This window comes from Seriola dumerili, unplaced genomic scaffold, assembly GCF_002260705.1.
Source record: "Seriola dumerili isolate Sdu_G_001 unplaced genomic scaffold, Sdu_1.0 BDQW01001191.1, whole genome shotgun sequence".
Lineage (NCBI taxonomy): Eukaryota > Metazoa > Chordata > Actinopteri > Carangiformes > Carangidae > Seriola > Seriola dumerili.
The window spans coordinates 802,956-816,800 of NW_019175446.1; the positions used below are offsets into that span (position 1 = coordinate 802,956).

The 13,845-nt window shown below is 42.8% G+C and overlaps 1 protein-coding gene across 1 annotated transcript in view; it reads left to right on the plus strand.

Moving 5' to 3' along the window:
- The window catches only part of LOC111238106 (ubiquitin carboxyl-terminal hydrolase 43-like), a 61,031-nt gene that overhangs the window by 21,074 nt on the left and 26,112 nt on the right, over positions 1-13,845 (plus strand). The window contains exons 3-6 of the mRNA XM_022767506.1: positions 2,875-2,978; positions 8,128-8,220; positions 12,925-13,060; positions 13,642-13,786. Of these exons, the coding sequence (XP_022623227.1) occupies positions 2,875-2,978; positions 8,128-8,220; positions 12,925-13,060; positions 13,642-13,786 (478 nt within the window). The remainder of the gene's footprint in view (positions 1-2,874; positions 2,979-8,127; positions 8,221-12,924; positions 13,061-13,641; positions 13,787-13,845) is intronic.

The window sequence follows — 13,845 nt, forward strand, 5'->3', positions numbered from 1 at the left end:
ATTTACAGCAAGCTCCTGCAAGACGAACCGAATCAGTCGCCACAGTGTCCGCGACAGGAGGCGGCAACACGGGCTGATTTAATCCAGACTGCTCTATACGATAATGAGGAGACACAATAACCCAGTCGTAGTGATGTGTGTGTGTGTGTGTGTGTGTGTGTGTGTGTGTGTGTGTGTGTGTGTGTGTGTGTATTGTACAGTATATTCAGAAGAAGAATGCTGGAGGTAAATGTAAAAAAGTGAAATTTCACACGCTGTGTTTTTCCCATTTTTATTTTTTTCCTTCCCTTGTGGTAACAGCCGTCTGTCGTTGAGACCTGACTCTAAAAATAGCTTTTTAAGCTGTTGCCTGCCTGTTTTGTTGCATTTTTTTTTTATTTTTTTTTTTATCAGCTTGAAGTTGGCATATTTTTCCGACAGCCAATTTCAAAGATAGAAATCTCAATTTCAGAACGGCACATGGCACCTCTTAAGATGGACCCCTGTTCTTAACAACCTGTAAAACAATTTCTTCCGCCGGCGGCAGTTGGTCAGATGAGCGAGGCCTTATCAGAGTGTAACCCCGTCCCGCTTCCTCTCTGCTCTTAAACGTCCACATCGTCAACGAGCTACTGTTTAACACACAGCCTGACGCCTTTTGGTCTGTCGACATGGCAGGGATTTCTGAGGAGTGATAAGACCGGCTCTGTCTGCACTTGGTGGCCTGAACGTTGCTTTGTTATCTCTACGTTAAAAAAAAAGAAAAAGAAAAAGAAAAAGATAGCGATGGAATCCATTACCAAGCATGTGGCGGGAAAAAGGGAGTAGGAGAGTCCGAGGGGTTGCACTGCGTGTGTTATGTGAACCGGGATCAAGAAAGATCACCTCATCTCTTTGGCAGTGGTTTTTTTTTTTTTTTGCGGGTGCAATTGAAAAAAGCTTTAAAGTTTAAAAATCCACGCAAAGAGGAAAAAGTGTGAGAGAGGGAGTTAAGGGGGGGTTTGTGATTGTAAGTGCCTGCTGAAGCACAGAGCGGCAGGAAGGTCAGGTTTCAGTCTCGCGCTCCGTCTCTGAAAAGCTCACGTGCTTTCAGAAGAATAGACTCAGGATTTTTGAAATGGTGGTGAACTGTAAAGGACTCTCCTGTCTCTCTGTCTGCGTCCGCCTCGCACTGATTCCTCCCTCCCTCCCTCCCTCTCCCTCCCTCTCCCTCCCTTTTTAGAAATTCTAAACCTCCTTTCAGCTCCGTTTGTGAGCGGAGGTCATGGTCGAGCTGCCAGCCTGGGAGCGGTGGCAGCCAGTGCTGGGACCATGAGCTAGAAAATCGGAGAACCAGTAAACAGAAAGAGAGAGAGAGAGAGAGCGAGAGAGAGAGAGAGCGTGTGTCAACAGAGAAAGCTTGGAAAGTGCATTTCCGTTTTTGGCCCCGGCCAGCTCGGTGTAAAAGCGCAGCTGAAATGATATGATGACTTAATGCATTTTCAAGTAGCTGACTTTTTCACCGGGCTATTGTGGGATTGATAGCGTGCGAGCAGAGAAATGCTAACAAGGTACTTGTGTGCAACATTATGGCCTTTTAAGCAGAACCACTTGGTAACTGAAAGAATGTTTTCCTGGCTCCTAAGGTGTGAAATGGAGCTGATACCGTACAGAGATATCCAAACAATATGACTGCTTATTATAACTTTTAACAGTTTTTGTTTTTAGCCCTCTGCAGCGTGGCATTTTGGGAAACACACTCACTCTGCTTTCTTGCTCAGCGTTAGATGAAAAGATTGTTGCCACAAAAAATGAAGTATAAATTTTTTTTTGCTGTTTCACTGAGCGAATCATCACTTCCTGTATCTGTGTCAGGTGGGTTTCACCACCTCCCCGGCCCAGAAATCCTCCGATGCTGAAATGGCGTTTTTCAGACAAACAAATGAGGATTAAATTAACTCTGTTCATAACCTGTCTCTGTCTCGGCAAACACACTCGCGAGATCTGGCACCACAGATAAAATCTCTCTTCTGAATTAAAAGTAAAACTTAAATGAGACTCCTGTTTCTGTGCTTAATAATTGCTACTATTATTATTATTGTTTAACTATTTTTGGTGGGGAAATATTATTAGCCTGATATTATCTTGCACTGGGTTGATCAGATATCAAGCTAGCTGATAAATAGATGTATCTAGTGTTGTGTTGTTGTTATGTTTTGACATAGACAAGCAAGACCAAGACCACACCCACCCACTTAGGAGACAGGAAGTGTTCACCGTTTGTTATAGAATATCTTTGTTTATGTCACAGACTGTGAAGCTAAGCTAACCGGCTACTGATGCTAGCTTACTGACAACAACATAGCTAATCTTACTCCATCTTTTCTGGAGTCGGATAAGACACAAGCTCAAAACATTTGCAGGAGAAGCAGAAGGTTATTGGCTCAGTTCTGCATCATTAACGCGCAGCAGTGGTTGCGAGTTATACTCACTGTGTGTGCCGTCCCACACATTTGTTTTGTGACCTTGTACGTCTTTCTGTGATCAGACTCTGTTTTTTATTTTTATTTTTTTTATATTTTCCCCCTCTCCTTTTATCTTCATCCAAGGCCAGCTTCCTCTCTGTTGTAGGTGAGTAGATGAAAGAATAAAGACAGGGTTTTCCCAGGGGGTTATGTTTAGGTCAGTGCTTTCCACCACTTTTCACAATATCACTTTATTGCCAAAGAAAAGCAAAAAAAAAAAAAAAAATGTGCTGAAGCTGCTCTCCGTGGGAGCCTCTGTCCTCCAAATATACTGTTTCACTGCTACAGTTTGAGTTCACTCTTGACAAGCCGGGCAACGTGTGATGGATCTCTGAAGACTGTGACAAATGTGACAGCTCTGTGTTTATGGGTGGCCTCCTCTGTGCTGCAGGGCCCCGCCGGAGCGGAAGAGGCGCCGTCTCCTGACCCGTCCCGGTCCCAGCAGCCCCGAGTCCAGCACAGCTTCGTCCAGGAGCATTTCCAGGCCCAGTACAAGTGAGTCTCCTTCCTAAAACACGACCGCACTCGCACCCGCCACCAATAAAATGTCACAATTAAGCGACGACTTAGCAGCAAGGCTCTAGGTGATCCATTGCACCATATGAAGATGTCATGTTATCAGTAGCAGGTCCGCAGAGACGGGGGTCCGCACCGGACTGCCCGCTCACGCTCACGTGGTGTTTGGGGCGTCATTGTTCCAATTATACTGTAATTGCTACATACAGCAAATGTAATGGGGATGCCATTATTTCTTTTACGCAGAGGTCCTCAGAGACGCAGATGCCAGGTTAGAAGAACAGTAAATCTTCACAAGTCGGTAATTACCAAGCAGACAAAAGCAGTAAAACTGAAAAGGTCTGATGAAAAACTACCCCGCTGCCCTAACCTCTGTGCCTCTTAGGGAAATAGAAATCCCTTTGGTACAAGTACTTATTTAGAGTGCTTACCTTTTGTGCTGGGTGAAATAATTGAGGTTGTTAGCCGTGCCAGCGCTGAAGTATTTTGCACAGTTGTTAATACCTTGTGAATTTCTTTTTTTTTTTGGTTATTGGGACTTTGTGGTGATGTACAGAAAAAAAAGAAAAAGAAGAAAAAAAAACAGCTTTTCACCACACTGTATTATTAACAGTTCACATGCAGCTGGATGTGTCCTGATGACTCCCATCAATCAGTCATCCAGTCTCACATCAAGAGGCAGCTAATTGGTCTGCAGGGAGTGGAGCATCATTCAGAGGTTGAGTCTTTTTGGCAAACTCGTCCATGCACCGTGTTCTGTAGGACAGTGGCTCTCAAACCCTTTTCACATCGAGGACCCTGAACTGACAGAAATCAGACCACCGACCCCCCCCCCCGCTTTGATAGGAGTAAGATGTTTGCACTGTAGATTTGTTGCGAGCTATACTAAGATAAGATGTGCCTTTTGGCTTTCCCGCCTTTTTATGCAACGTCTTGCCGCGCTCTTATCCAGGGAGTTTTAAACCTCTGTGGCCATTCCCTCTTGGTTATCATCATACCATCATCTTACTGGGTTATTAAACTCTTAACTCATACCCTCATAGGTTCCAGTCTCTAACCAGTTCATTTAGCCGCAGCTTCTGTGTCAAGCTCCTGATTCTGATGCAAAACCTCGTGACTCCATCCACAACAAACCTTTGACCGAACTGACCGACCACACAGCTCTTAGGTGCATCATCACCAAAATCTGATCTATGGTTTTTTTAATTGATCAAACTTTTTTTAATTAAAAAGTAGTCCCTCCAGACCGAACCGCTTCCAACATCTTGTTTTATCGGTATACCTTCTTCCATCTGCCAGTTCCTTGGGAAAAAATTGTCAGCTCCGTGTGACTGCCAGTAATACATCTGTCAGAGCGCATCTCTTAATTGCCACCCCTCGCTGTCAAATGCTTCAGCTGTGAGACCTTGGGTGTGTCTAGACAGGAAGCAGCAGTCTTAACAGCCTGGCAGGCGAGAATTTGTTCCCCTCTCCTACTCAACTACTGTGCTATCCAAAGACGCAGTATGGGATGGCACAGAGCGGATATATGTACAGTATATATAAATACAGTTATATACATGACTTGGTTGGCTAAGGGCAAACTTTACAAAGGAAACCATGGAGATAAACGCTCTAGAATTGGTCTTTCCTTCTCAGTCCCGAGGCCGCACCGCTGCCTGTGTAACGCTTCGCGGTGCAGCAACGTCACGACGTGATCCAGCAGCGAGAGTTGACGGAGCCGAGCGTTACTTCATCTCCAGCTTACGTCTGTCACGTCACCACGTGCTGGAGATGAAGCGAAACTATGTGATGAACTTTTTTGATTTGATCACGTCTCCTGATTTGTGGCGGTTTCGAGCTTCTGGTACTTCGGAGTTTACAGGCCCAGTAATGGATCTGTTTATTATGTTTATATCGCCATTTCAATTAGTGAATTATGAGGCGCGCATTACGGTTTATGCCTTTTCGATTTCAGAGCATTAGCGTGGTGAATAAAACCACATTTTTCATCCCCCACAGCAGAGGATAGCTGCCAGGCTTGGCGAGAAGATTAGCTGCCAATCTGTTTAATTTTAACCTGAGACTTTTTTTTTTTTTGTTTTTAATTGCCTCTCGTAGGAAAGAGAATCAATTAGATAAAGATACCGAGGTGATGTGTCACTCGGGAAAATTCAAAGCCTTCAGCAGTGTGTTATAGTGCAGAGCATCAAGCGCACAGCCTCTTCAGCATGGCTGCATCCCAGACAGGAGGAGGGAGGGGGGGGGGATACATACCTCTCAACCTCTGCACGCTTCCTCCATTAGAGCATCGCCAGAATATCACCTCTTCCTTTGCTCCTTTTCTCTTTTTTAAGTGTTTTCGAGCAGCGCGGGGCACATCTATGTTTTAGTGGGAGCCTGAGTGTGATTTGTATGCATGGAGTGCAGCAGCTACCCTCACTGTTTCCTGGCGAGAATAAGACATCCGTAGGGCAGCCATTCTACTCTGCCAAGAGGGAGAGATCCACTAAGAGCCAGTGTCAGCTGGGCTTGCTTGAATAGAGCTTTATTCACCCCCCACCCCCCACCCCCACCCTCTCTCTCTCTTCCCTCTCTGGGTCTGTCAGGTGCCACATCTCAACAGTTCATCTATGGCTTCATTTCCAGTGGTAGGACGCCGCGTGAAGGTCGTAAAGGCCCCAACACACTTTGCACAAAGACTGTTATCTATTTATATGCAGCCGTTACAGTAGGAGAATTATTGATGAAATAAGAAAAAAAAAGAAGTTATTTCATCTCATATTTGAAATGAAAAACTAAATCAGAGTAATAACAGCGGCCCTGTGCCCTGGAGCTGACTGCATGAAAATAAAACGATGCCCTCCTTGTTCATCCACAGAAGTTCACTGTAGATGTTTTTTCATCATTATCTACTGTACTTAACTCTGTTGTGTCGAGAGGTTTCAATTACAGCAGAAGAGCAATGACTGCTGCTATTTTCTTTCTGCTTTTATTAGGTGCAACCTGTGTTATGTTTATACATATACTGCGAAGTACAGCTGCAGTCTTTTAATGTTAGGACTGAGAACTGGCGCTCTCGCTAACAGAGGTGTCTTTTCTCAAGAGAATCTTTTTTTTCTTTTTTATTCCCTAAACAATCTTCCTGTTTATTTGTTTTTCCCCCTTCTTTTTCTCACTAAATCTTTTTTTCTTCCTCCTGAAACCAGATGAAATCGGTTGCAAAAGATCCACTGAGGATTGAGCACAGACCAGTTAGTGAGATCAGTGGATCCCGAGCTGTTTCAACCATTGATCCAGGGCTGCGGCCGAATACTCGAAATAATCTCCTTCTCCTCGCCCTCGATGGAAAACATCAAGGAAAGATGTGAAGGAGAATTCATGAGGACTTAGGAAAAGACAATCCAACTGCACTTACACTAAGTTTTTTTTTTTTTTATTTAAACCAACTTTATTTATGACACATGGACAATTAATGCTCAATTAATGCATTAATGAATGAATGTGTTTCCTGTGCTGAAAGAGACGAGATAGAAGCATTGTAGCTCGTCTTTAGAGAATGAGACCTTAGCTAACTGTCTTAAGTGTTATTTTTAGCTGTCATGATCTATTTCAACCATTTATCCATTAGTTCTCTCCTTGCTTACGAACTAGTTTTCGTGCACTCTCAATCATGTGTCACAGACGACTCGATATGCAGATATATTTAACTTATTTTTAATTTGTTGAGCTGGTCTACAATCGTTCCACATACCTCTTGTGTAATAATAATAATAATAATAATAATAATAATGATAATATATCTCTGTATATACAGTATAAGGTCGGATGTTGATTGAATCTGAATCAGAATCAGAATCTGCTTTACTGGAGGAATTTATCTCCGGTTTTTCATTGCTGCTAGGTACATGCATATAAATATATATATAAATATATATATATATATATATATATATATGTATATGTACAGTTAAGAACAAGACGAGTGCTGGATGGGTCAGACAGTGCAAAAGAGCAATGAAAGTAGTGCAAAAACTAGATAATAATAAATACTAGATATGCAGGCAGGGGATGAGTGTATGTGTACATTGTTTGCTTGTTATATTACAGTGTGTGATGTTTGATGTCAGAGGTTATTGTTTCTGTGTGATCGATTGAAGTGTTCGCCAGGGTGATGGCTCGCTGTCTGGTTGTGCGGGCGTACAGCGTTCTGTAGCGCCGCCCGGACGGGAGAAGTTGGAAGTAGGTTGCACCGAGGGTGAGAAGGATCTGCGGTGATGTTTCCTCAGGGCAGTTTGATTGTCCTTTGTAAGTCTGTTCCTGTTCTGTAAGCACATATTCAACATTCACTTAATTATTGTGCATTTACATGAAGTCTTATCCAGGAAATCCTGCGCAGATTTACTCAAAAATATCGGACAAAAGATTTAATTTAGTTGCAGGACAGTTTAGAAAACCACTTCCAGCCATCAGCCCATTAACTCCAGTGGACTCTCTGACTCACTGCTCAGACAATTAGCTCACTGGAATAAATTATTTCCTCCCGTTAAGGTGAAGAGGGATTAATTGAAAGAAGTGTAATCATGAACAAAAAGCGAATGAATGGAAAACTGTCGGAACAGAAAATGACTGCTCCATGCGTTCGGTCATTTCCTCTCTCGGTGATCTGTGTCCTGTGCGTTCAGATGCAGAGGAAGAGAGAGGCCCTCACTCAGGGAAACTGCCTCAGTCTCACTGCTCGGGATCCCGTAATGGCATCAAATGAGCATTAGCAGCGCTGGTGAGAGTGATGCAACAAGATGGAAACCGCTCCTGCAGGTTTCCCCCCTTTACTGCACCAATCAACCCAGGGGGGCTTCTTCTACCTTCTACTACTTTCCAACCCCCCACCCACCCCTTTGTCTCTCTCATTCTCACCAGTTACATCACTCATTTTTCCCCCTTTCTCACCATCAGATCAAGGCGTTCTGAATGGAACAGCGTGCTCATTCTTCCTGTGTTGTTCACTTGCGTAACAAGATTAAGCCATCTCCTTTCCTGCCCGACTTAATCAGGACGACTCCGAGATTCATTTGCAAGTGTGTGTGTGTGTGTGTGTGTGTGTGTGTTTTTTACACTCTAATGTGACTGTGTGCTTTGTTTTCCTCAGATCTTCACTGACATGCCCCCACTGTCTGAAACAGAGCAACACCTTTGACCCTTTCCTCTGCATCTCCCTCCCCATCCCTCTTCGCCAGACCAGGTGAGCACTGCAGCTTGGTAAATGGACTGCACTTATATAGTGTTTTTCCAGCACTCAAAGCGCCTTACAAAAATCCATTCTCACACACACTCACACACACACACACACACACACACACACATTCATAGAACACTTTCCCTACACATGTAAGTGCTTTTCTACCAAACCTGCACATTCACACACCGACGATACATCAAGGGCAATTAAGATTTCAGTATCTTGCTCAAAGAAACTTTGAACCGAACCGAGTGCTCGACCTCCTTGGCCCATAAATGATGGTGAGACCGGTACCTGGTCTCAGTATTAATATGCAGCATCGTTGCTCTCTAGGATTGCCTGACTGTTATTACACATATTACAACAAAAACTATTTTCCAAGAGCTTGATGAGAAGATTGATCCCACTCTCGTGTCCGTACGGTAAATATAAAGCTACAGCCGGTAGGTGGTTAGCTTAGCTTAGCTTAGCTTAGCTTAGTGTAAACACTGGAAACAGAGAAACGGGCACCCCTGGCTCTAAGGTTAGCACTCTTGTATTTGTACCAATTAAACAAACAAAATATCACATGTCGATCAGTGAGCTGTAGAGGTGCAGAGCAAGGCTAGTCGTGTCCCCCTGTTTACCGTCTTTATGCTAAGCTAAACTAACCAGCTGCTGGCTCTAGCTTCATATTTAGCAACTGGAGAGTGTTAGCATCATGTAACTCATCTGACTCTGCAAACACATGAATAAGTTACAATAAGAAAACAGCCCAGTCAACACCCAGCTTTGTTCCCGCACTACATACGGCAGGAACACGAGTCATTGTGGAGCTGAACGGCCGCTATCAAAAAAAAAAAAGAAAAGAAAAACGCTGGTGGGAAAACCCTCTCAGCGCTGAGGAACAATGTGTTATTCAGCTTTACGTCACAACACCCACTCAGCCTCCATGTCGGGTCAACGCAGGTCAGCCTGTTCAGGAAATCCTGACATTATCAAGGAGGGAGACCCCATTCACTTCTCTGTTTTACAGCCAGTGCCTCTCTCGCTATAGTTAAGCCATGGTCTCTCTCTCTCTCTGTCAAACTTGTACACAGAAACACCAACATGCTTACAGTACTCCTCATTGGTCTGTACTATGTTTCTGGAAACTTTTCAGGTTCCCTCTGTTTCTTCTCTGTCGTACAGTCAGTGTATAAATGTAATATACATGTAACCTTTCACATTAAAACACCTATGCTATATATGTTTTTGAACTGTATATCTACATTATCCCAGATGTCATCAAAAAGTAATTCTCAAACCAGGAGAAATATACGATATTAATCACCTCATCGCCTGGAGACAAAAAGCCAATAAAATGTTGGGCAGCTCGGCCCCCGGCCCCCGGCCCCCGGCCCCTCGGACACGTCCTGTGTCGGTGAATCACTGATTTTCTTTAATGTGAAACTTCTTTATTCGTTGTTGAAACGTGTCCCCTGGTATAGGGGTTTTCCCCCACGTGCCATCTTTAATGCTAACTCAAGCTAACCGCTAACCTGTGCTCCAGTTAACACGTTGAACGGACGGACAAGGTTTTGATCTTTTCACATCACACCACGGCAAGAAAGCAAAATGTCCGACTACTTCTTTAACTTAAACAGAAGCATTTGATTGGCCGACCTTTTTTACACGGCGCAGCCTCTGTATTTAAAGCTCAACTCTTTTACATGATTGACACGCGGAGGTGTGTGTTGCTGTTTTAAGGTTTGCCAGGGTTTTCTTTTTCCTTTTTTCTTTTTTCTTTTTCTCGCTAGTTATTTACTTCCTTTTAGTTTTTGTCTTTGAAATAGTTCATACAAGTTCAGCCAACGTTCCTTCTAATTTGGGAAATGGCTTTTAAGAGCTTCATTCTGACAGTGATCCAAGTCCAGAGTATTTAGTTACCGTCCTTTTTTCTTTTCTTTTTTTCCACTGTGTGGCAGAGAGGGTGAGGGAAAACACTTCTGAAGGGATAAACAGATGGATTGTATTTTAAAGCATTTTTTTTTTAGATTTCTCTGTGTGAAGAGATCAGCTCTCTCTCTCAGCCAGATCATGTCTGTAAGCCACAAACACACACTGCTTGTTACCGAACCAACACTCGCTGCGCCCGGCTATCCAAGCACTGGGCTCGTGTCCCTTGGCACGACACGAGCACTTTGCATGTTGGATGGTTTTGTTTACACTATATCGCTGCTTCTCTGTGAATGTGATATGGACCTTTTGTATATAACTGCAGCCATTAATCAGATTCATTAACTTGAGCAACATGTTGGGGCTGTAGATGTCTAAAGGCTTTAACAGTTGAAGTGTAATGAATCATTTTAACTTTATTGTATTTTGATATAGTAAATTAAGGAAAAGGTAGGAATTGTTTCTAATTAATACTGAAATTAAAGCTTTTATTGACCCTTGCAGTCTAATCCCCACTGCAGTGGTTTAGCTGTTTCCCTGTTTCGATTTGTTCATAGTGGACATTAGTAAAAAACATAATTTGCATAAATTTGCGAGACCTCCTTGAGCAGCGGCTTGATAAATGCTGCCAATTTACTGTACGCTCTGCACTAGGCTCTTTTGATGTCTCCTGTTTCCCAACCCAAATCAGTGGAACAGGAGTGAACACGTCGCTTCAGTAATTTGTGTACAGATGAAACAATACTACTGTAGCCCAACAGCGAACAGTAAAAATTATGCAGATTTGTCCTGTTATGCAGAAATCTGCCTTCCAGTTAGTTATAGAGCCAACTTCAAAGTGCTGCCTCTCAGTTTATGGATCACTTCGTTGCTCGGGGCTGAAATACATTTCTGATATGCTTGAGGAACGTAAACCCAGTGGGTCCCTTAGATCTTTCAGAAACATGGAGCCAAACCACAACATACAGTTAGTGTGTGGAAACAGTGAAACAGTGGTTGGTGTTGAACTGCTGGCATGTAACTGATCCTCCATAAAAACACCGTGGATATACGAGGGATGTAAGTGAATATTAATACATTGGTAAAGCTATGCATGCATAATGTGCTTTGTACAGATACGAACAGCATCTGAGTTTTTGCACACACACACACACACACACACACACACACTGGCAACTCACTCTTTACAGTGGTATTAGGATCTCTGGTGTCCAGGTACAGTTTGAAATTAAAGTCAGTAGCTTTCTCAGTTTTCGTTATAAACACTAGAACTTTCTGTGTCTACAAGGTCCTTGGTTCAGTTTTTGTCATTTTTTTTGGCTAAATGCAAGAACCAAACGAGCTCTCCTCCTTGCTGTCAGGAAGCGTGCACGTGTGCGAACGTGTCCGTGCACGTATACCCCTGACTGTAGTGATAAATAGAAGCACGTCCGCATCTGTCCGAGGCCCAATAGAAACCATGAACTGGGCTTAACTTTATTTTTTACCTGGACCTCCTCCCATGTCATGTGCAATCTTCTTTTTCAATCAATAAAATCAATGTGGTTTTTATTTATAGCTCTCATTGTTTAATCAGACGCTTCAGACCAACTTTACATTCTCCATTATAGACACGACCTCCAGTCCTTTTTTTTTTATTGCGCAGTGTTCTGACCTGTAATTTCCTACCGTTCAAACTCTAATGTCACAGTTATTAATAGTTACTGAGCTTTTATTTAAGCAGAGTCATTAAACCTGCTGAGTGAGGTATCGAGGCTGACAAACTTTACTCCACCGCAGAGTCTCAGAACGTTCCTGAAGAGCAATGTTTGGATTTGTTCGTTTCCTTCTGTAAACTGACCTGAGGAAATATTTTATGGACAAGATCCAAGTGAAGAATCCTGATTTGTTTTGGTTTTTCTGTTGCTGATCTTGAGTTTTAATGTGGAGACTTTTATTTTGTTTTGATTATTTGTCATGTAGCCATCGAGGTTGTTGTTAAGTGTAAGGCCATGATGGATGACACTCAAAGAATCGATCAATCGATCAATCAATCATGTATGCTTTAATATTTCATCAATTCAGGTAAATGTTTAAAATATGATGAATGTTATTTTGTATATATTGTGAGCAGGTAAACTGATGTAAATATGAATTTGAACATAAATATTTTTATGACATAAACAGACGCAGAGAGCAGCTTTGTGTTTGCGAACCTCTCCGTTTATTTTAAGTTTGTGCAGCAGACTTCTCTCCAGGTTTCTGTTTCAGTTATGTTTTTGTTTTTATTTTTATCTTTCAGAAGAGATGTTCTGACTTCGCTTCCTCGTGTTTCTGTTTTAGCTCTCCACCTTTCTTCTCAACTTCAAATACTCAAGTTTTTTTCTCCTCCTCCCCCCCCAAGATAAAAGATTTGAGTTTGGCAGTTTAGCCACAGCCTCCAGGCCGTAGGTCCGTACGGATACAGACTCTCACAGGTGCCGGATGGAGGTCCTCCATGTCTCGTCAGTTTACTGTTATTCACGGAAGCCATTACGTCCCAGCACCCTGCTCATGTCAGCGCTGACTCTGGAGAGGTCAGAGCCAGGCGCGCTCTGTTTTTAAAAATGCAATAGAGATTCCATTATTTCGCACGCATAAAACTCCTAATGATCTATTATTAATGTTAAAATGTATTGATTTATTCATGAAAGTCTTCTTTTGTCCCTCCCTGGCCATAGAGGAGGCTGCAGTGGGAATGGCACATAAAAATCAAAATAGAGGCCGCTCTATTTCCCACCGTCCCTGACTGTGTGCTCTGATGTGTGGCAGGCCGCTGTGTGTGACTCTGGTGTTCAGCACCAAAGGGCAGAGGTACCTGCGGGCCGGGCTGGCCGTGCCTCTGTTTGGCTCTGTGGCCTGCCTGAGGAGGATGGTGGCCGACGAGGGGAAAATCTCTCCAGACCAGGTAACGTAAAGCGGGAATAAACAGTGGTCAGTGTGGACCTGTATTCCTCTTAAATGTTCCCGTTTGTAACCATATTCTGCTTGTAAAGAAGAATATCCCGCACACTGCTCTCGCTCGGCATCAACATTTATTAATCTTGATATTATATTAATAATAATAAATTATTATTATTATTATTTAGAGCACCTTTCATACAAATGTTGTCGCTCAAAGTGAGTTACAATAAAAAATGAAATAGTACAATAGAATTAGGGTGAATAGAAGGACAATGAAAGTAAACAATAGAAAGGCAGTAGATGATAAAATATGTAAATGAAAATAAAAACAGACAGAATTGCAAAATATGGGAGCATTAAAAAATGAGTGTGTTTATAGTACAGTGTGTCTTATTCTGACCTTTTATGCTTCCCATTGGCTTGAATTTACTCTCAGCTTAAATAAATAATTACGCTGGATTTGAGATCTGTTGGTGTTGCATCAAGTGGGTTTAAAGTTCACTCATTATACGCATTATAAGAATTATAATGGCACTGTAATGAGGAAACTAATGTGTGTGTGTGTGTGTGTGTGTGTGTCTCCAGGTGATCCTGACAGAGGTTTACTCCACAGGGTTTCAGCGCTCCTTCTTTGATGAGGACGATCTAACCTGCATCGCTGAGAATGATGTCATCTACGCCTTCCAGGCTCCGCCCCTCTACATCAGAGGAGGCTCCGCGCGGATCTCAGGTAGCTGCATGACTGAAGTACAACAGGCGCTATAGTTTTAGTCACAACACATTGTCTTT